The sequence below is a fragment of the Mandrillus leucophaeus genome, unplaced genomic scaffold, assembly GCF_000951045.1.
Source record: "Mandrillus leucophaeus isolate KB7577 unplaced genomic scaffold, Mleu.le_1.0 Scaffold22, whole genome shotgun sequence".
In the NCBI taxonomy this organism is placed as follows: Eukaryota; Metazoa; Chordata; class Mammalia; order Primates; family Cercopithecidae; genus Mandrillus; species Mandrillus leucophaeus.
Genome location: NW_012102254.1, coordinates 2,772,889 through 2,798,684, shown reverse-complemented (window position 1 = coordinate 2,798,684; position 25,796 = coordinate 2,772,889). Strand labels below are relative to the sequence as shown.

Here is a 25,796-nt window from a genome sequence, read left to right as displayed (position 1 = left end):
AGGGGCCAGGCGAGGCGGCTCATGCCTATAATCAGCACTTTGGGAGGCCAAGGCGGGTGGATCACCTGAGATCAGAAGTTCGAGACCAGCCTGGCCAACATGGCAAAACCCCGTCTCTACTAAAAATACAAAAACACCGGCCAAGCGTGGTGGCGGGCACCTGTAATCTCAGCTACTCAGGAGGTTGAGGCAGGACAATCACTAGAATCCTGGGGGCTGAGGTTACAGTGAGCTGAGATCACACCACTGCACTCCAACCTGGGCAACAGAGCCCAGACTCTGTCTCAGAAACAAAACAAACAAACAAATTTATACAACACTAGACTCAAAAACTGTACAACACATGTCCTTTTCAAGTAGTACAAGCAAACGTTCACCAAAATAAACTATATGCTGTGTAATAAAACAAGTATGAATAATTTTTTTTATTTTTGAGACAGAGCTTCGCTCTTGTTGCCCAGGCTGGAGTGCAATGGCGCAATCTCGGCTCAATGCAACCTCCACCTCCCGGGTTCAAGTGATTCTCCTGCCTCAGCCTCCTGAGTAGCTGGGACTACAGGCGCCCGCCACCACACCCGGCTAATTTTTTGTGTGTGTTTTTAGTAGAGATGGGGTTTCACCATGTTGTCCAGGCTGGTCTTGAACTCCTGACCTCAGGTGATCCATCCGCCTCGACCTTCCGAAGTGCTGGGATTACAGGCATGGGATTACAGGCCGTGCCCGGCCAAGTGTGAATAAATTTCAAAAGACTAGATTTTCAGTGAATGATTTTGGGTTTTTTTGAATCAGGGTCTCACTCCTTAGCCCAGGCTGTAGTGCACTGGTGCGATCATGGCTCACTGAAGCCTCAGTGTCCTTGGTTTCCAGCAATCCTCTCACTGAACAGCTAGGACTACGGGGAAAGACCACCATGTCCAGCTCTGCCATAGATTTTAATTAGGAATTAACTATAAAATAAGCCAGACATGGTAGCTTGCACTTTGGGAGGCTAAGGCAGGCAGATTGCTTGAGCTCAGGAGTTTGAGACCAGTTTGGGCAATATGGCAAGACCGTGTCTCTACAATGAATAAAAATTAGGCAAACGTGGTGGTGAGCACCTGTATCCCAGCTAAAACGAGAGGCTGAGGTGGGAGGATCACTTGAGTGAGCAGTGAGTCATGACTGTACCAATGCACTCCAGCCTGGGCGACAGAGCGAGACCCCATGACTTTTTTTTTTTTTAATTCCAGGAATGCAAAGTTGATTCAACCACTACAAAAATCATACAATGTAATTAAATAATATTAACTGATTAAAAGGAGAAATATCATTACATCAGTGGATATTGAAGAATGGTATCAAAATTTGGCATTCATTCATAAAAACTCACAAAAATCCAGGAAGAAAGCTTCTTGAAATTGATGAAACATCTATTGTGTGATATCACATGTCATGGTAAAATATAAATGTGTTCTTTCGAAGACAGAGAAAAAAGCAAAATGTCTGCTTTCTAAACCGCTATTAAAATTATAGTGGAGGTATAACGTAATTGGAGGTTTGTGTAACAGAAAAAATCCTAAGAAATCTACAAAAAAGTGCCAGAATACATGATTTTTTAAAAAGCAACAGAATACACGGTCAAAAATTAAGGAATATTAATTCTCTTTCTACATACTAGCAAAACATAAGTGGAAAATTTTAAACTTTCAGTAACAAAAAAAATTGAGATATAAATTTAACAAAATGTGAAAGACCTCATAATAAAACATACAAAACATAGAAGAGGAAAAATTACATTAAACGCTGGTGCTAAGACTTACATGGAAAAGCTAAGAGCTATAATAGCAAAAACAATATTGAAAAATGTGAACAAAAGTTGAAGTTTACTCAATTTCAATACTTACTAAAAAAACTATAATAACTCAGGCCCTGTGGTATTAAGTACAATGAGATGGTTAGAAAAGAATACTGAATCTAAATGTAGACATGTGTGATGATTTTCAACAAAGGAATCAAAATAGTTCAATGTGAGAAGTAGTGTCTTTTCAGCAAATGGTGTACAAACAACTAAATACCTATGTGGGGAATAAAATAAACTTCGACCCGTAATTCATAACATCCTCAAAATCAACTTTAAATTGGGTCACAGACCAAACTATAAAAGCAGAAGCCTTCTGCAAGAACACACAGAAAAACACATTTACAACACTAACGTAGGCAAAAAATTTCTTAGGACACAGGAAGTTAAGAGCACCTGTCCTCCAAAAAAAAAAAAGTGTTAAGAAAATGAAAATCCAAGCAACTGTGAATAGGGGCTTGAACTGGTTATACTTAAATTCAGAAAAATCAAATGCTTGAATGGTGTAATTTATAAATTCACTAGAGAACAGAAAACCAATAAAAAGGACAACTACCAATTCTCCTGCTTATTTTTTTTTATCCTTTAATCCCTCCATCTGGATGTCAAGAACTGCTTGGGACACTTTCCTTGCCATCTTTGTCACCTTTAGCCATAGTGCTTTAGCCTTCGACTGGACAACACACCATCAGCAGAGTGCAAAATACAGACAGACCAATGCTGATGAGCCTAGCTTCTCCTGGTATTCTTAACTGTCCTGTATGTATATACATATGTATATACATATATACACCCAGTGCCCATCTTATACATATGTATATTGTCTTATATGTCTATACATATGTATATTTCCTATATGTGTGTGTATATATAGGTATATACATACATATGCATATTGCCCTACATGTATATACCTATGTATATATACATATATACCCAGTGCCCATCTTAATTATCAACTGCTCTGTCTTTAGTGCCATATAAACCATATAGTCTTCTTTATCAATTGCTCTGTTTAGTGCCATATAAACCATATAATCTCCTATTTTTAACCGTATACTTTCTGAGTTTTAGTAACTCATCTTACTTTTAGATCCAGATGGCTTCCTATATTTTACAAATTTCTCAACAATGTACAAATGTACAAATAATGTTCTGGTTTTTCCTAGGCTTTTTATAATACTCTTTCCTGTCACTGCATAAGTTTAGCACAGGAGAGATAGTTATATGCTTCATATACATCTTAATCTAAATATTAGATTTTTTTTCTACTTTTTCATTATTTTTCATGCTCACAGAATAGTAAAATAAAAAAGAGATACCTTATAATTTACTACAATCCTTCATCTTAGGCTGTTTTGAAGAAATTGTAATTCAGCTTCTAATAACCAGAAAAAGTTCTAATTCCTCCTGTTATTTCGATAAAGTATATTTTAAAAAAAAACACTAATAACTTTAATGACTTAGTTTCTAGTTCCCAAATTTTAAATCTCCACTTTCTAGATTCCAGTGAAATTCTATAAACTCAGATGATTAGTATGAGAGTTATAATTCACCAACTGATATATATAGAGTCATATATATAGTCTCTTATTTACAAGCTGTACCCACAAAGATGGGTGGAGAAGGCTAATAAATCATAAAACGCCAATCATAGGTCTTTACTTTTTAAAGTATGCTAGAGCTTACTTTTTTTTAAATCTAATCACTGGCTCACTGAGGACACAAACATTTAATGATCAATAAAAAATACCTTATCAATATTTAAAGAACATTTTGGCTTTTTTATGTTTGTTGTTTTTGTTTTTGAGACTGAGTCTCACTCTGTCGCCTAGGCTGGAGTGCAGTGGTATGATCTCAGCTCATTGCAACCTCCGCCTCCTGGGTTCAAATGATTCTTCTACCTCAGCCTCCAGAGTAGCTGGAAATACAGGCGTGCACCACTGTGCCTGGCTAATTTCTGTATTTTTAGTACAGATGGGGTTTCACCACGTTGGCCAGGCTGGTCTTGAACTCTTGACCTCAAGTGATCCCCCTGCTTTGGTCTCCCCAAGTACTGGGGTTACAGGTATAAGCTACCATACCCAGCCCACTCTGAATTTAATTACATTGAATAGAAGTCAGGTCAGAATTTACATAACTGGTAACTAAGGTTCATCACACTTAGAAGAAATTCATTACTGGAGATCTTCAAATCTGCATTCACATAAAGCATTCCCTAGAGATTTCAGTAAGTTAAACTGTATATAAGTACATACTCCACTTTTACATATGAATATGATTCTGTTGCTATTTAAAAACCATTAATTTTAAAACATTCCTAAATTTAAAGTTGTTTTTGGTCGCTGTAAGTTTTCTCAATAAACAAAGAGTAGGGCCAGGCACAGTGGCTCACGCCTGTAATCCCAGCACTATGGAAGGCCGAGGCGGGCGGATCACAAGGTCAGGAGATCGAGACCATCCTGGCTAACACGGTGAACCCCAGTCTCTACTAAAAACTTCAAAAAATCAGCCGGGTGCGGTGGTGGGCACCTGTAGTCCCAGCTACTCGGGAGGCTGAGGCAGGAGAATGGCGTGAACCCGGGAGGCGGAGCTTGCAGTGAGCTGAGATCGCGCCACTGCACTCCAGTCTGGGCAACCAAGAGACTCCGTCTCAAAAAAAAAAGAGTAAAACTACTCAAATGATTACAGAACATTCAAAAATGATATCCATAAAAGGGATAATCTATTCATACTTGAAAGTCGAGAACTGTGGACCCACAGCAAGCAATGACTCATCCCATGGTATTGCTGAGAATGACTAAATTACATCTAACACTCTCATGCAGAATAATACAAACCATTTTTGGGAAGTACTACTTCTTCTATATTGGGTACAGGTGTTGGGTCTTCCATATCCTTGGTTAGATCTTCTTGCTCGTCTTCCTCTTTCTGACTTCTGCGCTTCCCATAAAGGCTAGCTTGGCTAAAACATACAAGGTATATGAAATATAAACAAGATTGATTATTGCTACTTATAGCAAACAGTTTCTGAGGCTGCACACCTTCATTATTTGTAAAATATATGCTCAAGATCACTTTAAAAGACAAACAGTAGGTTGGTCGCAGTGGCTCATGCCTGTAATCCCAGCATTTTGGGAGGCTGAGGCAGGTGGATCACAGAGGCCAGGAGTTTGAGACCAGCCTCGCCAACATGGCGAATCTCTGTCTCTACTAAAAATACAAAAATAAGCCAGGCATGGTGGCAGGCGCCTGTAATCCCACCTGCTCAGCAGGCTGAGGCAGGAGAATTGCTTGAACCCAGAAGGTGGAGGTTGGAGTGAGCTGAGATGTCGCCAGTGCACTCCCACCTGGGTGACAGAGGGAGACTCCATTTAAAAGAATTTTTAAAAATAAAAAAGGCAAACATTAAAAAAAAAAATTAGATAACTTCCCCCAAATTACATCTAACCAGCCAATAAAACAAAAATAAAAGTTAACAGGCATAAAAAATGGGCAAAAAATCCTACTAGACAATTGCTGGCACTATCACAAAAGGGACTTAAATTAGTGTAATAAAATAAGAACTGCTAAGGAAATATGATATATTCTAAGATTTATAAGCAATCACATATGTGATCAAAGACATGTACCATTGTGTTTTAATGGCCATTTTATCATCCAAATATCAGGAATGGCAAGTAGAATCCCTAAACATAGTACTAAATCTACCATATAAAATCATCCACTGCTCTTGCACCAAAAATTCAATCAAATCATTATTAATTTTTAAAACTAATAAATGCCAGGGGGCTCAAAAAAATAAACCCAGTAATGATTCTTTACCTTTAGGGATTACAAGGGATATACAACAGAAATCCTTACCTCACATAACAGGATTCACAGAAACACAGAGAAATACAATAGAAGTATTATATTTCAGTGCAGAGAAATGAATAAAAGTACCAAGAAAATACATCATAGAGAGGTTGTAAGGACTGAAGGTTAGAGTTAAGTTGAACCTTGAGAATTGTTTAACAATTCACTAAGAGGTAAGGGCTGGGTGTGGTGGCTCATGCCTGTAATCCAAGAGCAAGGGAAGGCCAGGAGTTCGAGACTAGCCCTTGGAAACAGAGCGAGACCCCATCTCTACCAAAAAACAAAAAATTTAAATTTTGAGACAGGGTCTCACTTTGTTGTCCAAGCTGGAATGCAATGGTGCAATCACAGGTCACTGCATCCTCGAACTCCGAGGCTCAAGTAATCCTCCTTCCTCAGGCTCCTGAGTAGCTGAGGCTATAAGTGCACACCATCATGCCCAGACTATTTTTCTTCCTTTAATTTATTCTAGATACAGGGTTTCACCATGTTGCCTCAGGTGATGTCAAACTTAAGCGATCCTCCTACCTTGGCCTCCCAAAGTTCTGGGATTACAGGCATGAACCATGGCTCCTGGCCCAAAAAGTTTTGTTTTCTTTTCTTTTGTTTTGGTGGGGGCGGAGGGAGGAGACAGTCTTGCTCTGTTGCCCAGGCTGGAGAGAAGTGGCACGAATCTCAGCTCACTGCAACCTTTGCCTTCTCAGGTTCAAGCAATTCTCATGCCTCAGCCTCCCCAGTAGCTTGGATTACAAGGGTGCACAATCACGCCCGGCTAATTTTTTTTGTATTTTTAGTAAAGATGGGGTTTCACTATGTTGCTCAGGCTGGTCTCTAACTCCTGAGCTCAGGCAATCTGTCCACCTCAGTCTCCCGAAGTGCTAGGATGACAGGCATGGACTATTGCACCCAGCCTCCAAAAAGTTTTTAATGCTAAGCCAGGCATGGTGGCATGCACCTGTAGTCCTAGCCACTGAGGAGGATTGCTTGAACTCAGGATTTTAAGGTTACATGATTGCACCACTGCACTCCAGCCTTTATTCTGCACCCTGAATATTCTGCATTGTCTTTTTTTAATGATTATTTATTTATTCTTCAGCAGATGTTATTATACTAATTTATGCTCCTAATTTATTTGTTATTGTTTTTTATTTTTTTCTGCCAAAGAACAAGATCTTGTCTGGCAAAAATAAATAAATGAAATATTTTTAAAAAAAGACAATGCTTCAGGATGCAGAATAATGGCCAAAAGGTATAAGAAAAGAAAAACACACTTGCTTTGGGAAGTACTGCATAGCAATCTAAAGTGCACTGTGAAGTGAGAGTGGAAATGGAGAAAAAGCTGACTGAAACAGCATGCTGGGCCAGCCTGAGTTCTACAGTGCAGAAAGAATGCTCAAAGTTCCCTTTGAGGGATGACATATTGGCTTAGGTTAGAATAGGATACATAAAGTAAAACTGTTTTCCAAATAAAAATCACATGAGTTTTTTGTTTGTTTGTTTTTGTTCTTGTTTTTTTTTCTTTTTTTTTCTTTGAGACGGTGTCTTGCTCTGTCACCCAGGCTGGAGTACAGTGGCGTGATCTCAGCTCACTGCAAGCTCCGCCTCCCAGGTTCACGCCATTCTCCTGCCTCAGCCTCCCCCGAGCAGCTGGGACTATGCTCGGCTAATTTTTTTTTGTATTTTTAGTAGAGACTGGGTTTCACTGTGTTAGCTAGGATGGTTTCCATCTTCTGACCTCGTGATTCACCCATCTCGGCCTCCCAAAATGCTGGGATTACAAGCATGAGCCACCGTACTCAGCCTTTATTTTTTTTTAAACAAAAGGAAGGAAAGTACACTTGGAAGAGGGCTAAGCAGGCAACTTGAAAGACAAGTGCTACATGATGATTTTTTAAAAGCCTATAAACCTAAAGGCAGCAGAGAGATAAAATACTTAAAGGGGAAGAAAACATACAATGCAGATGAATGAAACAAAAGTTGGGAAAACAGATTTCAAAATATTTTCTAATTATATTTTCAACATAATTCTAAGGAGAAACGTAAAATGAGAAAAGGTGTGGTCATTACAAGGCAAATGTATTCCATTAAAGTACATGCATACATATATTTTAGAGAACTCAATCTGGTATGCGTTATATTCAAAGTGGAGGGTAAATGTCACCACTGTGAGCCTCAAGCCTCCTAGGGATCACATCTCGGTTCAATAACCACTGGTGTCCCGGCACCCCATTTTATCTCATCATAGTTGACAGTGCTCTCCCTGCAAAGATCTCAGGTAGCTCCAAAATCTCTGAACAGCAACAGCAACATTCAGACTAGAAATGTAAGAAACAGGCTAGGTGTGGTGGCTCATGCAAATAAACCCAACACTTTGGGAGGCCGTGGTGGAAGGACTGCTTGAGACCAGGAGTTTGAGACCAGTCTGGGTAACAAGGAGAGAAAACATCTCTACAAAAAATACAAAAATTAGCTGAGTGTGGTACTGCACACCTGCAGTCTCAGCTACTCAAGAGGCTGAAGTAGGAGAATTGCCTGAGCCCAGGGGATAGAGGTTGCAATGGGCTGAGATCACACCACTGTGCTCCAGTCTGGGCAACAGAGCAAGACATTGTCTCAAAAAAGAGATGAAATGTAAATATATATAAAAGGAATGTAGGCCAGGCATGGTGGTTCACGACCCTGTCTCAAAAAAAAGATGAAATGTTAAATATATATAAAAGGAATGTATGCCAGGCACAGTGGCTCATGCCTGTAATCCCAGCACTTTGGGAGGCTGAGGCGGGTGGATCACGAGGTCAGGAGATTGAGACCATCCTGACCAACATGGTGAAACTCTGTCTCTACTAAAAATACAAAAAAATTAGCTGAGCGTGGTGGCACGAGCCTGTACTCCCAGCTACTTGGGAAGTTGAGGCAGGAGAATCGCTTGAATTTGGAAGGCGGAGGTTGCAGTGAGCTGAGATTGCGCCACTGCACTTCAGTCTGGCAACAGAGTGAGATTCCATCTCCAAAACAAACAAACAAAAAAAAACCTGTAAAAAATAAAGTTACCCCATAAACAGCTAATGAAAAATCTATTTTTATAATTTCAATTTTCATGTCATAATACATATGGGCTCAAAAACTAAGTTTTTAAAGGTTTTTTGATGACTGTAACTTGCTTATTAATATATGAAACTAAGAGGTTTTTAAATGCACCTAAAGACTTCTATTAGTAAGAGTGTTGTCATAACTACCCTTCAGGAAGTAATAAGATTCAAGGAATCTTCTGGGAACAGAAATGCTAACTAGGGTAGGGAGGAAAGTCTATATAAGGAAACTGCAGGAGAGATGATGTCAATTGTACCTTTACACTTCAATCAACATCCAAAAAGTTGACTATCACATGAAAATAATCAATTTACAGACCATAATTATCTTGCTAAGTCTAAACTATAAAAATTATAATGAAAATATTTTAAGCAACGCAAACCAGAAATTATGTATCTTAATATATACCAATTATTAACTACCATATACCATTTATTAAGTGTGTATTTAAGGCCAGGCAATGTGCAAAGGCTTTAAAGTCTCATTTAACCCTCAAAACAATCTATTCAGTAGAAATCATAATCCTCATTCAACCAAAGCTCACTAAGCACAAAAGTTGTACTGCCATGCTTTGCTGAACATCAAGCAGCCACGTATTCACCTCTTCTATGAGTACATTTTGTCACAAATGGGACAAATGGTAAAATCAGAAAAGGAGACACTAAACTTGGTGAATATAATGTCTTAAACTCCTTACCAGCCATGCTTCTCAATACATACTTAGATACAAAAAAAAAAAAATCCAAGTGATTTTCCAGGCTCAGCCTCTCAAGCCTCATAAATCCAACAGCCAGTTCCACATCTCCTTGTGTAGAACGTCTAACAAGCATTCCAAACCTAACATTCAAACAGGCGTGCACCACCACGCCCAGTTAATTTTTATATTTTTAGTAGAGATGGGATTTCACCATGTTGGCCAGGCTGGTTTTGAACTCCTGACCTCAGTTGATCTGCCTGCCTTGGCCTCCCAAAGTGCTGGGATTATAGGTGTAAGTCACCACACCCGGCCTGTTTTAATGCCCTTTGAATCATGTAATCGTTCTTACCCTTTCTTGCCACTTTTCTTCCGTGATTCTGTTGGTGTCGGAGGCGGAGGCGAAGGCGAATGTTTCCTCTTTCGAGCATTAGCTGATGCTTTTCTATCTCTTCTTTCTGGACTTCTGACTGGCTAGGAAGAAGTAAATGGAAATAAATATCAGCTATCTTTGCTCCTCAGTTTCTACAAATCCTTGGCAAAAGGTGAGTCTCCACATACAAAGACAAGAGCATATCCTTAGTTCAGAGCAAATGAAAAGAATATCATTAATCATCCAGGAACACCAGTAATCAAGAAACTTTCCCTGATCTTTCAGGTGATATATATCATCAATGGAAGTATCAGCTATCAGTTATTCAAACTATGCTATAATAGACATGCTGAAACCCTGCACAACTAAAAACTGGTACTGTTCACATTCTATGTTTTGAGGTGGGAAATGTATTTCAATAACTACTGGAAAAATATGAAATACACTCTATTAAACTGACAAAATACAAAGACAGGCCAAATGATCCTGTGAAAATGTAGCATTACAGGAATTATTCTTAATCTCTAAAATAAATAGAAGATAACTTTATGTTATAAGAAATGTTAAGCAAGATGGCAACATAATTTAGAAGTCAACGTCTGGCCGGGCACGGTGGCTCAAGCCTGTAACCCCAGCACTCTGGGAGGCCAAGATGGGCGGATCACGAGGTCAGGAAATTGAGACCATCCTGGCTAATATGGTGAAACCCCGTCTCTACTAAAAAATACCAAAAAAAAACCTGGTGGCGCCTGCAGTCCCAGCTACTTGGGAGGCTGGGGCAGGAGAATGGCGTAAACCCAGGAGGCGGAGCTTGCAGTGAGCTGAGATTGGGCCACTGCACTCCAGCCTGGGTGACAGAGTGAGACTCAGACTCAAAAAAAAAAAAAGAAGTCAAGGTCTAGGGCTGGGTGCCATGGCTCATGCCTGTAATCCCAGCACTTTGGGAAGCCGAGGTGGGAAGATCACTTGAGGCAAGAGGCAAGGAGTTCAAGACCAACCTGTCCAACACAGGGAAACCCCATCTCTACTAAAAATACAAAAAATTAGCGGGGTATGGTGAAGCATGCCTGTACTCCCTGCTACTCAGGAGGCTGAGATATGAGAACTGCTTGAACCCAGTAGGCGAAGGTTGCACTGAGTCGTGATCATGTCACTGTACTCCAGTCTGGGTGACTGTCTCAAAGAAGGAAAAAAAAAGTCAACCTTTATAAGTAAAAACTATCCCGGTTTGCAGATGATACAATTTTATACATAAAAAAAGCTACCAGACCTAATGAACAAGTTCAGGAAAGTTGCAAGACATAAGATCAACATACAAAAGCAAGCCTGCAGACAGTAACTACCAATTTAATAAAACAGACTATCATAAAGAAAAAAACACCTAAATGACCAGTACTAGATTAGGTAAAAGCATGAGAGGCATAAGTAAATAACCTAAAATTAAAACATCAATTAGGCTGGTCATGGTGGCTCACACCTGTAATCCCAGCACTTCGGGAGGCCGAGGCGGGGGGAATGCTTGAGCCCAGGAGTTCAAGACCAGCCTGGGAAACATAGTAAGACCTTGTCTCTACAAAAACAAACAAAAAAAAAGTTAGCTGGGTTTAGGGGTGTGCGTCTGTCACCCGAATTACTCAGAATACTGAGCCGGGAGGATAGCTTATGCTCAGGAGGTCAAGGTCACAGTGTGCTATAATCGCGCCACCACACTTCAGCGTAGGTGACAGAATGAGATTCTGTCTCACGCCAAAATGAAAAAAATCCATGAATTAAATGTTAATTTTCTCTGTTGCCATCCTATTCCTTTCAACTGCACTTCCATTGAGAAGCTCCATGGCATCAAACTGAGAACCTTGAACACCTTATGAGTATGTAATAGCAGTTTGAAAAAAATCTAAAGGATATACACCTTTGAATGATACAATAAATCTGAAGTTCAATTTTTTTCTTTTTTTTTCTGAGACAGGGTCTCACTCTTGACACCCAGGTTGGAGTACAGTGGCATGATCTCAGCTCACTGCAACCTTCACCACCCAAGTTCAAGCGACTATGGATCACTGCAGCCTTAACTTCCTGGGCTCAATTGATCCCCCTCACCTCAGTCTCTCAAGTGGCTGGGACTTCAGTTGTGCACCATCAAGCCCAGCTAATTTTTGTATTTTTTGCAGAGACAGGGTCTTGCCATGTTGCCCAGGCTAGTCTCAGACTCCTGCGCTCAAGCACTCCACCTACCCTGGCCTCCCAAAGTACTGGAATTACAGGCGTGAGCCACCATGCCCAACCCTAAATTTTTAAACAAATATCCATTTTTTTTTTTTTTTTTTTTTTGAGATGGAGTCTCGCTCTGTCGCCCAGGCTGGACTGCAGTGGCCAGATCTCAGCTCACTGCAAGCTCCGCCTCCCGGGTTCACGCCATTCTCCTGCCTCAGCCTCCGGAGTAGCTGGGACTACAGGCGCCCGCCACCTCGCCCGGCTAGTTTTTTGTATTTTTTAGTAGAGACGGGGTTTCACCGTGTTCGCCAGGATGGTCTCGATCTCCTGACCTCGTGATCCGCCCGTCTTGGCCTCCCAAAGTGCTGGGATTACAGGCTTGAGCCACCGCGCCCGGCCCAAATATCCATTTTCATATAACCTCCTAAAAATAAATGAATAAACAAACTAAATCAGAACAGAAATGGGTATGAACTGGTCGGTTAAAGAATGTAATGTAGAAACTGGAATATTCCTAATGACAAAAAAGCCTTCAATTAAAATATATTAAGGGAAAACAAATATGTAAGTGTATCTTCTGGAATGGTTAAAATAAGAGAATATGGAAGAGTCATCAGCACCATAAGACTGGTGGAAAAAAAAAAATTTGACGAGTCCAATTCCAAAACAAACAAGAACCAACTGCAAGTAAAAAGGTATGACAAAGACTCAACTGTAAAACATTTTTCTCTTTTTCTCTAATTTTTTTTATCATTTGAAAAGACGAGGTCTTGCTACATTGCCCAGACTGGTCTCAAACTTCTGGGCTCAAACAATCCTCCCACCTCGGCCTCCGTAACTGCTGGGATTACAGGTGTGAGTCGCTGGGCCCAGCCATTTAACATTTTTGTTTCCTAATAGTTTTCCTAAAAATTGGCAAGGCATGGTGGCTCATACCTGTAATCCCAGCACTTTGGGAGGCCAAGGCTGGTGGATCAACTGAGGTCAGAAGTTCAAGATCAGCCTGGCCAAGAGAGTGAAACCCTATCTCTACTGAAAATACAAAAATTAGCCAGGTGTGGTGGCACGTGCCTGTAATCCCAGGTACTTGGGAAGCTGAGGCAGGAGAATCACTTGAACCCAGGAGGCAGAGACTGCATTCAGCCAAGATCGTTCCACTGCACTCCAGCCTGGGCAACAGAATGAGACCCCGTGTCAAGAAAAAAAAAAAATTAATGTGAAAAACAGTAAGGTTTTCATAGTAAAGTCACAGCACTGAAATAGGTATGAAAGAACTGTACTCTGCATATCAGTGGTTCAAAGAATATCCATCTCTAAGATGTTTCAACAAAGTAAAACAGGCCAGGCGCGGTGGCTCAGGCCTGTAATCCCAGCACTTTGGGAGGCCGAGGCGGGGGGATCACCTGAGATTAAGAGTTCAAGACCAGCCTGGCCAACATGGTGAAACCCCATTTCTACTAAAAATACAAAAATTAGGCAGGTGTGGTGGCACGTGCCTGTAGTCCCAGTTACTTGGGAGGCTGAGGCAGGAGGATCACTTGAACCCAGGAGGTGGAGGTTGCAGAGAGCCAAGATCGCACCACTGCACTCCAGCCTGGGCAACAGAGTGAGAATCTGTCTCAAACAAACAAACAAACAAATAAATAAAGTCAAACAATACCCCAGGAAAAGGAACCAGAAGTCTCTAAAGCTACCACAAATCCAATACTAACACCCCTTCTTCTCAGTGTCAAATTGTCTTCTAGTGACACCTACTGCACGAGTTGTGCCTTCCACAAGTTGTGCCTTACAAGGAATCACGGGTAAATATCTAAGTGACTGAACTTCTCAAAGGATTAAATGATATAAAATGTCAAATCATCCACCCTCAGAAAAGCGGATTGAACTATAACTGTTAAGATGTTTAAGGCCTGTACTTTACACTACCTACCATCTGTGGATTAACAGTTATTTAAGAATATTAAACAGGTCAGGTGTGGTGGCTCATGCCTGTAATCCCAGCACTTTGAGAGGCCAAGGCATGTCACCTGAGGTCAGGAGTTCGAGACCAGCCTAGCCAACATGGAGAAACCCTGTCTCTACTAAAAATGCAAAACTTAGCCAGATGTGGTGGCAAGCGCCTATAATCCCAGCTACTTGGGAGGCTTGAGGCAGGAGAATCGCTTCAACCCAGGAGGCAGAGGTTGCAGTGAGCCGAGATTGTGCCACTGCACTCTAGCCTGGCCAACAGAGCAAGACTTTGTCTCAAAAAATATATACACATATTAAACAAAATGAGTTTTCCATAGGAAAACCAATGGCTACATTAAATTCTGCTGTGATGATATTACACTTCAGATCTAGTGGGCAAAATCAGCTATACCACTATCCTTCTGCATGGGCCACTTTAAATCTTAATAACCTTTTAAGATTTTCATACCCCTTTTTGGGAGGTTATTAGCTTCTGAGATGGCTGTTACAGCCACTTAGGAATTTCCACCTGATGGCACATCAGCCATCAGGTAGATGTGAAAGTTCCTAAGTGGTTTGTATATGACAATTTATTGATGAAGATTTAGTAACATTTAGGCCAAGAAGACAGACTTAACGGTGAGAAATCATGCCAAAGAAAATACCTCTTCATTCTTGGTTGAAATCCGCTGACGAAAACTCACAGGCTTCCTATTTTCATCCACCTCATAATCCTCCTCATTCATCCATTCATTGAAAATATCAGTGTCCAAAATCCATTTCACATGAACCTAAAACCGTATCAAATCATGAATATCTACATAAATAACAAAATCACTCAAGGTTTTAAAGTATTGAAAAAGAAACACGCTGATTTATTTTCAAAGCCTCAAATGCATAAAACACATTAATAATGTAATACTACTAATGATATATGAGGTATACTCCAGAGCCTAGTTTCCTTCCTAACAATGTGATACCATAGTAAGTAATCATTCCCAGTCTTAAACTTCTGATACTATAATCTACAGGGCAATAAATGTCTAAAAATCCTTCAGTAGTACTTCACAACATTACATGGTTCATGAGTCATATGGCTTACTCCTTTACTATTAGATGATAGTATAATTTCAACATTTAATTTCCAAAAATAGTTAAAAATAGAAAAATCTGGAAGAAGAGTACAAAGTAGTGCTTTTGTTTTGGACTACTCTTGCAACCTGTACAATTAATTTTTTTGTTTTGAGATGGGGTCTTGTTACAAAGGCTGGAGTGAAGTGGTGCAATCATGACTCACTGCAGCCTCAACCTCCTCAGCTCAAGCAATCCTCCTGCCTCAGCCTTCCAAGTATGTAGCTAGGACTATAGGGCACTTGACATTATGCTCAGATAATTTTTTTTTTGGTAGCTCAGGCTGGTCAAGCAATCCTCCTGCCTTAGCCTCCCAAAGTGCTGTTATTACAGGTATGAGTCACCATGCCCCACAAAGTTTAAATTATTTCCACTTCAAAAGTTGACTAACAAGTCAGTGTATGGACTCTTACTACATTATGGTAGAAATGATTAATAAAGTAAGTCTACATCCTTCTAAAAGTCACACAGGCACTGCTTCCAAGCTTTCCAAATGACATCATCAGTGATGTTCAACTCTACTCCTCACACTCCTCTCTCACAAACCACAATCTGACCTGCCTTTGGATTCTCCTCAAACATCAAGCACTGCAGACATCTCATCTAAGACCTAGATAATAAAGTCTTCGTAGCCATGCATATCTTGTAAATGGATGACAGGAAAGGGAAACCAACATTCTGTATCTCCTTAGAGAGACTGCTTAGAAAACAGCTGAGAAGAGCTATTAGATTATCATAATAATTTTTTTTGGCCGGGCACGATGGCTTACACCTATAATCCCAGCACTTCAGGAGACCGAGGCAGGCGGATCACCTGAGGTCAGGAGTTTGAGGCCAGTCTGACCAACCTGGTAAAACTCCGTCTCTACTAAAAATACAAAAATTAACCAAACATAGTAGCGTGTGCCTGTAGTCCCAGCTACTTGGGAGGCTGACGCATGAGAATCACTCGAACCCAGGAGGCAGAGGTTGCAGTAAGCCAAGATCACACCACTTCACTCTAGCCTGGGCGACAGAGTGAGACGCCATCTCAAAAAAACAACAAAAAAAGAGATTATTATAAGATTTTTTTTTTTTAAATCATTTACCTTCCATGGCTTTTCTGGAATTGGTGGATCTTCAATTTCAGCATCAACATCATTACTATGGACCCAAGTATCATAGCTATAAAGGAACAGAAAAGAGAAAAACAAATTAGAGTCAAAGGTAATTTACTAGAAAGACTTTTACAAATAATAAGAACATATTTTAGAAATACTACTAAAATCTCAGCCTGGTCAATATGGTGAAACTGCGTCTCTACCAAAAAATACAAAAATTAGCTGGGCATGGTAGGACGTGCCTGCAGTCCCCACCACCCAGGAAGCTGAGGTGGAAGAATTGCTTGAACCCAGGAGGCAGAGGTTGCAGTGAGCCAAGATCATGCCACTGCACTTCAGTCTGGACAACAGAGTGAGACCCTATCTCGAAACAAAACAAAACAAAACAAAAAACTAAAAGAAATACTACTAAAATCTATTAATAGCAACTTATTAGACACTTTTCTCCTTACTATTCTGCCAAGAAAGCTCCTCTGTAGAGGTCACTAGTAAATAACGTATATATTGCTAAATCCGAAGTTGAAGACTGACACCAAAAAATTTTAAACAGCTGCTTGCTCTTTCCTCAAAGCATTTCCCTCACTTGGCCACCAAGAAAGTACTATATCACCTAATAGTCCTTATATTCACCAGCCTCTCTTCAAGTTTCCATGCCAGTTTCTGGTCTTAGTCCCAAACGTCTTCAACCTTCAAAAGTTCCGAGGTTCAGTTTTTGGAAAAACCCTTCTCCCCTGCTAATTTCATTCATTCCTATAACTTTAAATACACACTGATGACTTCAAATTTTATGTCAGCACTCTCCCATGTATTCTGAACTCATAAATTCAACAGCCAGTTCCACATCTCCTTGTGTAGAACGTCTAACAAGCATTCCAAACCTAACATTCAAAGCTCAACTTGCAATGCTACCCTGGCCCCAGCGATGTACTCTAGCCAAACATTTCCACTTCAGTAATGGCAACTTTATCTTTCCTGCTGTTCAGGCCAAAATCATTGGAAACAGCCTTGATTCCATTCTCAAGCACATCCTGTAATCAAACCAACTGCAAATGTGACCAGCTCTAACTTCAAAAGTATGTCTAGAATCCATCTAATTCTTACCCCTCCACTCTGCTCACTGGTTTTCCGGCTTCTGCCATTGGTCTCTTGGTCTCTCAAGAGTTAATTTTTCACATAGCAACCATAGTGATCTTTTTGAAAACTAAGTCAGTCCACATCACTCCACTGATCCAACCCTTCCAACAGCTCTCACCCAATGAGAGTGAAAGAAAAAAACCTAATGATGGCTTGCCATGGCTTCAAGATCTGATTATCTGATGGAGACGCTGACCCCATCTCCTGCTCTTCTCTCCTTACTCATGTTATATTTGAGTCACACAGGCTTTGGTAACATTATTCCAACATGCCCTACTAAGCCTGCATACACTCTACACAGACTGGTCCCTCACTGCTGAGATATCCATATAGCTTAGTCTCTCATTTCTTCACATCTCTTTGCTCAAGGAGCCTCCTTATCAACAAGCTCTAAGTTAATGACATAAATCAGGCCACCTACTCCAACAAAATCATAAAATAAGCATAACATTTTTCACCAAAATAAAACACTGTGAATATCACTATACTGACCAGTAAACTATGAAACCAAATGACATCTAGTATGATGACAAATATCAGCTTCCTTTTAGTCACCATTCAGAAGTCAGTTCAAAAGCATATAGAACCTGGCCAGGTGCAGTGGCTCACGCCTGTAATTCCAGCACTTTGAGAGGCCGAGGGGGTGGATCACCTGAGGTCAGGAGTTCAAGATCAGCCTGGCCAACATGGTGAAATCTCGTTTCTGTTAAAAAATACAAAAATTAGCAGGGCGTTGTGGTGGGCGCCTATAATCTCCACTACATGGGAGGCTGATTCAGGAGAATAGCATGAACCTGGGAGGCGGAGGTTGCAGTGAGTTTAGATCACACACACGACTGCACTCCAGCCTGGGTGGGAGTGAGACTCTGTCTCAAAAAAAAAAAAACTCAATCTTATACTCTTCCAGTCTTGATCAGAAATCCAAATGTGGGCAGAAGTGAGGGCACAGGCCATAGTTAATTTTTAAAAGGTGAATTAACAAGACCCCTTGAGAAGACAAGACCTGAGCCAGCTGCCACATCTTAATTTGATAGATAAAAGGTGAGCAAACAGGCTACTGTCTTAAAATGTGTTACAAATGTGTTATTTTGGAATTTATACCAACTCTATACTTATGTAGCTTTTCATCATAAATTTAAGTTTCCACTGAAGGGTTTCAAAGGGCAAACTGCTTTCCTATCATAGTTGCTGAAATATTAAAAGGTGTTTTTGGATGCAAGGACTACTGACTTGAAGCCTTTAGACTAGAAGTGCTTTACAGAAAGCACTTATTCAAATGATGTTTTAAAAATAAGCTGGGCCTAGTGACATGTACTTGTAGTCCCAGCTAGTAAGGAGGCAGAAGAATCCCTTGAGCCCAGGAATTTGAGGCCAGTCTGGGCAACATATTTTTTAAAAGTAAAAACTAATCCTTAGAGGACGGGAAGTTATTCACTTAAATTTGTCAATTATGGTTCACACGAGACTGATTACAAAGGTGACTTGATTTAGTTGTAATTAACTCGAACTACATAAAAAGACGGCATATACTCTTAAAATGTTGAATGAATCTAAAGACAAACTTCCTTCTTTTTTTTTTTTTTTTTTTTTGAGACGGAGTCTCGCTCTGTCGCCCAGGCTGGAGTGCAGTGGCCGGATCTCAGCTCACTGCAAGCTCCGCCTCCCGGGTTTACACCATTCTCCTGCCTCAGCCTCCCGAGTAGCTGGGACTACAGGCGCCCGCCACCTCGCCCGGCTAGTTTTTTGTATTTTTAGTAGAGACGGGGTTTCACCATGTTAGCCAGGATGGTCTCGATCTCCTGACCTTGTGATCCGCCCGTCTCGGCCTCCCAAAGTGCTGGGATTACAGGCTTGAGCCACCGCGCCCGGCCAACTTCCTTCTTTTAAAAATATAATTACAAGTAAAATAAACTTAAATAGACTAACAGAAACAATGCAAAACCTGATGTTTTGTTTCCTGATAAAGAACACACATATATGCAACAGTCTTGTTCCTCCCTAATTAAAATGGAATCTGATTAACCTCTAGATCCGGCTACCAATTTAAGGGAAATACAGAGAACAGAGTAATCCATTCAAACAAACCACAGTGCTGCCACTGAAAAACTCCATACTGTGGTAAACAAAACATGACAAACCAACTGGTTTCTAAAACCAGTAAGGTTTTAAGAAAGGGAGGTCATGAAGACAGAAGAAAAACCTATACAACTATAAATTAGAAAAGTACTTAAGTACACCAACTAATCCCAACAGGTAGATTTTATCTAAATTCTAATTCAAACAACTATCAATCAATCAAATGTGTCATTTAATTGACAACATTGACTGGATTTTTATTTTTATTTGAGACAGGGTCTTGCTCTGTTGCCCAGGCTAGAGTGCAGTGGCATGAACTCAGCTCACTGCAGCCTCAATCTCTGGGGCTCAAGTAATCCTCCCACCTCAGCCCCGTCCCAAGTATCTGGGACTACAGGCACATATCACCACGACAGGCTAATTTTTGTATTTTTTGTAGAGACAAGGTTTCACCACGTTGTCCAAGTTGGTCTAGAACTCCTGGCCTCAAGTGATCCTCCCACCTCAGACTCCCAAAGTGCTGGGATTACAGGCATGAGCCATCGTGCCCAGTCATGATATTTTATATTAAGGAACTGTTTGGGGTTAAGATGACAATGGTATTATTACTTTGAACTGTTTGAGGCCAGGAGGTTGAGACCAGCCTAAACAACACACAGAGACCACCCCCCAACCAAAAATTAAAAAACAAGGCACCTATGGGTGGCACATGCCTGTAGTGCCAGCCTCTAGGGAGGCTGAGGTGGGAGGATCACTTGAATTGTCTTCATGCCACCGCACTGCAGCCTGGGTAACAAGAGCATGACCTTGTCTCCAAAAAAAAAAAAAAAGTCCAGGCATGGTGGCTCACATCTATAATCCCAGCACTTTGGGAGGCCAAGGTGGGTGGATCACCTGAGGTCAGGAGTTTTCAAGACCAGCCTAGCCAACGTGGCAAAACCTCATCTCTACTAAAAATACAAAAATTAGCCAGGTGTGGTGGCTTGCGTCTATAATCCCAGCTACGCAGGAGGCTGAGGCATGAGAATCGCTAGAACCAGGGAGGCGGAGCCGAGATTGTGCCACTGCACTCCAGCCTGGGAGACAGAGTAAGACTCCATCTCAAAAAAATTTTAAAAAAGAGAGAATGTATTTCTTTTGAAACACATAATAAAATACTTATGATTCAAATGGTGTTTGGGATTTGCTATAAATAACATGAGAAGACGAGAAGTAGATAGAAGTAGAGGTTAAAAAAAAGTGGGGGTGGTGGCGAGGGATAAAAGACTACAAATAAGGTGCAGTGTATACTGCTTGGGTGATGGGTGCACCAAATCACCATTAAAGAATTTACTCACGTAACCAGATATCACCTGTACCCCAATAACTTATGAGAAAATAAAATAAAAACATAAAAATTAAGCAGGTGAAAGAAGACTGACTAGACCTGTAGAAACCACAATGAAAATCTCCACTTTACTTGACAAGAATGAAGTGAATACTAAAGCTGCTCTACTACAGGTTTAGAAAAATAAAGTACAAGGAATGTTATCCCTATTTCCATGTACACTATGCAGGCATTAATATTAAATAGTTTTTATTTAATAAATAAAAAAAAATTTTTTTTTGAGACAAGAGTCTCGCTCTGTCTCCCAGGCTGGACTGCAGTGGCGTGATCTCGGCTCACGGCAAGCTCCGCTTCCCGGGTTCACGCCATTCTCGTGCCTAAGCCTCCCGAGTAGCTGGGACTACAGGCGCCCGCCACCACGCCCGGCTAATTTTGTTGTATTTTTAGTAGAGACAGGGTTTCACCATGTTAGCCAGTATGGTCTCGATCTCCCGACCTCATGATCCGCCTGCCTCAGCCTCCCAAAGTGCTGGGATTACAGGCATGAGCCATCACGCCTGGCCCCACTATTTTCACTAATATCTAGCTCTTGTTTATAATACTCGTTATACACACTATAGATACTGAAACCAGTATGGGTTATAACATGTAAAGCCACAACAGTACTAGGCAAATACATTTCTGATGAGAAGAAAAACTCAATTTTCGACATAAATTAATTTCATCCTTAATGGTTTGGCATGAGTAGTTTTTGAAAAAAGCAAACTGATCAGACTGGATGTGGTGGCTCACACCTGTAAACCCAGCACTTTGGGAAGCCAATGCAGGTGGATCACCTGAGGTCAGGAGTTCAAGACTAGTCTGATTAGCATGGTGAAACCTGGTCTCTACTAAAAATACAAAAATTAGCCAGGCATGGTGAGGCACACCTGTAATCCCCGCTACTAGGAAGGATAGAGGCAGGAGAATCACTTGAACCTGGGAGGTGAAGGTTGCAGTGAGCCAAGACTGTGCCATTGCACTCCAGCCTGGGTAACAGAATGGGATTCTGTCTCAAAAAAATTTAATCAGTAATAAACACTAGAAAAAATTCTTTATTTTTTGAAGACAGAGTGAGACTCTGTCACCAAGGATGGAGTGCAGTGGCATGATCTCGGCTCAGTGTAACCTCCGTTTCCCAGGTTCAAGTGATTCTCATGCCTCAGACACCTGAGTAGTTGGGATTACAGGCGTGTGCCACCATGTCTGGTTAACTTTCTATAGTTTTAGTAGAGATGGAGGTTCACCATGTTGGCCAGGCTGGTCTTGAACTCCTGACCTCACATGATCCACCCACCGTGGCCTCTCCAAGGGCTGCGATTACAGGCATGAGCCACCGTGCCCAGTAAAATTCATTTCTTAAAAGAAACAAATATAAATTAGCAACCTAATACCACACAGACTTTCTCGGCAAATACATAAAAGACACCAGGTTTTTTGGGGTTTTTTTTTTGAGACGGAGTCTTACTCCGTCGCCCAGGCTGGAGTGCAATGGCGCAATCTCAACTCACTGCAACATCTGCCTCCCGGGTTCAAGCAATTCTGTCTCAGCCTCCCGAGTAGCTGGGATTACGCCCGCCACCACGCCTGGCTAATTTTTTTTATTTTTAGTAGAGATGGGGTTTCACTATGTTGGCCAGGCTGGTCTCGAGCTGCTGACCTCATGATCCACCTGCCTTAGCCTCCCAAAGTGCTGTGATTACAGACGTGAGTCATCACGCCCAGCGCTGATATCGATTTTTTTTCAAAGATAAATAAAGCCATTTATGGCTTATTCATTCATGATTTAATGGTGATCTCATTAAATTCTGTACCTTAAGAAAATAGTCAATGAAAGACTCTGGAAGAGTCTGAAAGACTACACACAAATCAACAAATTGTCACTATTCAGAAAATAAAACTATAAATAAATGTGCCTTCCTTTCACAGAAATCTTTATACCAGGTCTCACAGCAAATGAACATTACCTGTCTGGGTAAAAGCCCCAATGCACTAACACTTGCTTGTCTTTTCTCATCACCGGTCTCAACCATTCTTCTGAAAGAGAAAAAGAAAAAAATTTTACTCAAACTGACAAAATAATGAAGAAACTATTATTTTTAGCCTTAATTTTTACTAAGATGTTTTAGTTTGCTAATGAACAACATTTTTCCAACATGCCATTGCTGGTTTAGAAAGAAAAAGTTTTCAAATTGAGTACTATCTACCAGATTAAAGGGAAATTTCTCAGTCTTTCAGACTTACCAAACTGTAGGTCTACTATCCATCACTCTTGACAAAACCAATTATCCACTGTGGTAAAATACTCCCATCCCATTCTCCTGCCAGCCTCCCCTTTCTCTTCTACCCAAGTAATAATCATCATATTATTTAATGCTTCACTTCCCATGGTGAACCTCTCATCCCTCTTTCTGTGAGGCTTAGCAATTATTACACATCTTTCCAGATGTAAACTGTACTTCATCTCATTGATGAAAGTTTTACTAACTACTCTGCTTCCTCTAGATTCCCTTTTTCTGATGTTCTGTAAGTTATACAGTGCTACATCAAAGTTTTTATCAAAAATGCTATTTTTACTATTCTTTAACTGCCTCATACCTATTAATTTAGCCCTCCCAACAAGAGTGTAAGCAATGTGATTACATATTGTAGACTTTTTTTTCAAGTTTCCTTTCCAAAGATAAGTGCAAATTACACAATAAAGTGATTTTCATTCTAATCATAGTTAAATTACCTCCACATTTCAACAATGGTTATCATGTGCTTCTTTGGTAGTCTGAATTTAGCTTAGAAAATGTATGCCTAATAGCAAGAGAGAAGTTCTGAAGCAAGCCCCCTTAAAGCCCAAGAAAGAGAAAAAAAAAAAAAAGAAAAAAAAAAAAAAAAACCAGACCTTAGTAAATTAGCCAAGTAAAAATTACTTTCCAGTGCTGGTTTTAACAAGATATAGCCTTGTTTTCACTGAATAAAGCCATGAAGCCCCTACACCTTTTAAAGTATACAATGATTCACCTAACCATCTCAAAAGAAAGTGAAAGGGGGCCAGGTGTGGTGGTTCAAGCCTGTAATCCCAACACTTCTGGAGGCAGGGGCAGGAAGATCACTTGAGCCCAGGAGTTCAAGACCAGCCTGGGCAACAAAGTAAGATTCGGTCACTTAAAAAATTTAAAAATAAAAATAGCTAGGCATGGTGGTGTGCATCTATACTCCCAGCTACTCAGGAGGCTGAGGCAGGAAGATCACTTGAGCATTATAGTTTGAGGCTGCAGTGAGCTATTAATAAGTGCACTCTTGCTCTTCAGGCTGGGCAAGAGTGAGTCCCCACCTCAAAACAAAAGGTGAAAATGACAGAATCAGGTCCTGTTCCCTAACCTGGTAACTCAACATGGCAGAGGAAAAAAGAAAAGAAGGGGCCAGAGGATCTTTCTAAATCCCCACTACCTAAACTACCTGTCCCGTCCTGTTAAGAGTGTCTTGGTGGTATTCTGACTAGTAAAAGCTGACTTTTAGAATACTGATTATCTTGTCAAAGACTATGTACTTTAATAAGAAAAACAAGAAAACATATCTTTCCTAACCACAGCTGACTTTGATACAAATTTTGACTTTTTTTTCTTTTTTGAGATGGAGTTTCACTCTTGTTGCCCAGGCTGGAGTGCAATGGTGTGATCTCGGCTCACCGCAAACTCTGCCTCCCAGGTTCAAGCGATTCTCCCGCCTCAGCCTCCCAAGTAGCTGGGATTACAGGCACGCGCCACCACGCCTGACTAATTTTTTTTATTTTTAGTAGAGACAGGGTTTCTCCATGTTGGTCAGGCTGGTCTCAAACTCCTGATCTCAGGTGAACTATCACCTTGGCCTCCCAAAGTGCTGGGATTACAGGCGTGAGCCACTGTGCCCAGCCAAAAAAATTTTTGATTTTTATCAAGATAATTTTTTTGGTTTTTTTTGTTTTATTTTGAGACAGAGTCTCGCTCTGTAGCCCAGGCTGGAATGCAGTGGCGCGATCTCGACCTCGGCTCACTGCAAGCTCCGCCTCCCGGGTTCACACCATTCTCCTGCCTTAGCCTCCTGAGTAGCTGGGACTACAGTCGCCCGCCACCGTGCCCAGCTAATTTTTTTTATTTTTAGTAGAGACGGGGTTTCACTGTGGTCTCGATCTCCTGACCTCGTGATCTGCCCGCCTCGGCCTCCCAAAGTGCTGGGATTACAAGCGTGAGCCACCGCGCCCGGCCAAGACAATTTTTTTAATTGTCTTTGAAAAATTTCCTAATAGCAGAAACAACAAGAGGTGTGAGATGTAAACTCACTCTCTTCCCAGGTATTATAAATTTATACCCAGGAATTAATTTATAGAAGTATGGCTGAATGACAAGAGTAAGGCCAATGCCATTGAAAAATGAATTACTTACATATCCCAAAAGAAGGGAAAGAACATACCATGCAGAGCCACTGCAGAGGCATCACAATAGTCAAGAGGTAGAAGACAGGAACAAGGGGAAGCCTAAGCCAAAGCCTGTATTGGGGTTTCCACAGAAAAGGTAACACGGGGCAGAGTAAACAGTTTAGGGTGGGGATGGCTGAATAATTCCAAGAAACACTGGGGCACAGAGATTGTCTCTAATTGCCTAGTACCTCGCCCTGGAATGATTTAGAAAAGGGGAAATACTGGTTTGGTGTATAAGTTAGATAAGAAGATGGTTACAGCTACATACTCAGATTGGTTGGTTTACATATGAAAGATGTGCTCCTAGAGAAGTTATTATCTTTAGAAATTAGCTAGCCCTCAAAAGGGCAATCTCTCCCCAGGGCATCAAATGCCAGAGCAACACAAATACAGAAAATAAAAATATACAGTTAATATAATAATTAGTATAATATAAAATACAGTTAATTAGCATATCATACAGTTAATATAATAATTAATGGAAATTAGCTTAGCTAGAAGAACAGAATTGGGCTTTTTGTTGGGTGTT

At 40.7% G+C, this 25,796-nt stretch overlaps 1 protein-coding gene across 2 annotated transcripts in view; it reads right to left on the bottom strand.

The window, feature by feature from the left end:
* The window catches only part of SMARCC1 (SWI/SNF related, matrix associated, actin dependent regulator of chromatin, subfamily c, member 1), a 226,385-nt gene that overhangs the window by 118,350 nt on the left and 82,239 nt on the right, over window positions 1–25,796 (bottom strand). For both annotated transcript variants that reach the window (XM_011981027.1, XM_011981028.1), the window contains exons 7-11: window positions 22,788–22,857; window positions 16,233–16,308; window positions 14,679–14,804; window positions 9,832–9,953; window positions 4,678–4,802 (exon numbers count right to left, since the gene is read on the bottom strand). In XM_011981027.1, the coding sequence (XP_011836417.1) occupies window positions 4,678–4,802; window positions 9,832–9,953; window positions 14,679–14,804; window positions 16,233–16,308; window positions 22,788–22,857 (519 nt within the window). The remainder of the gene's footprint in view (window positions 1–4,677; window positions 4,803–9,831; window positions 9,954–14,678; window positions 14,805–16,232; window positions 16,309–22,787; window positions 22,858–25,796) is intronic.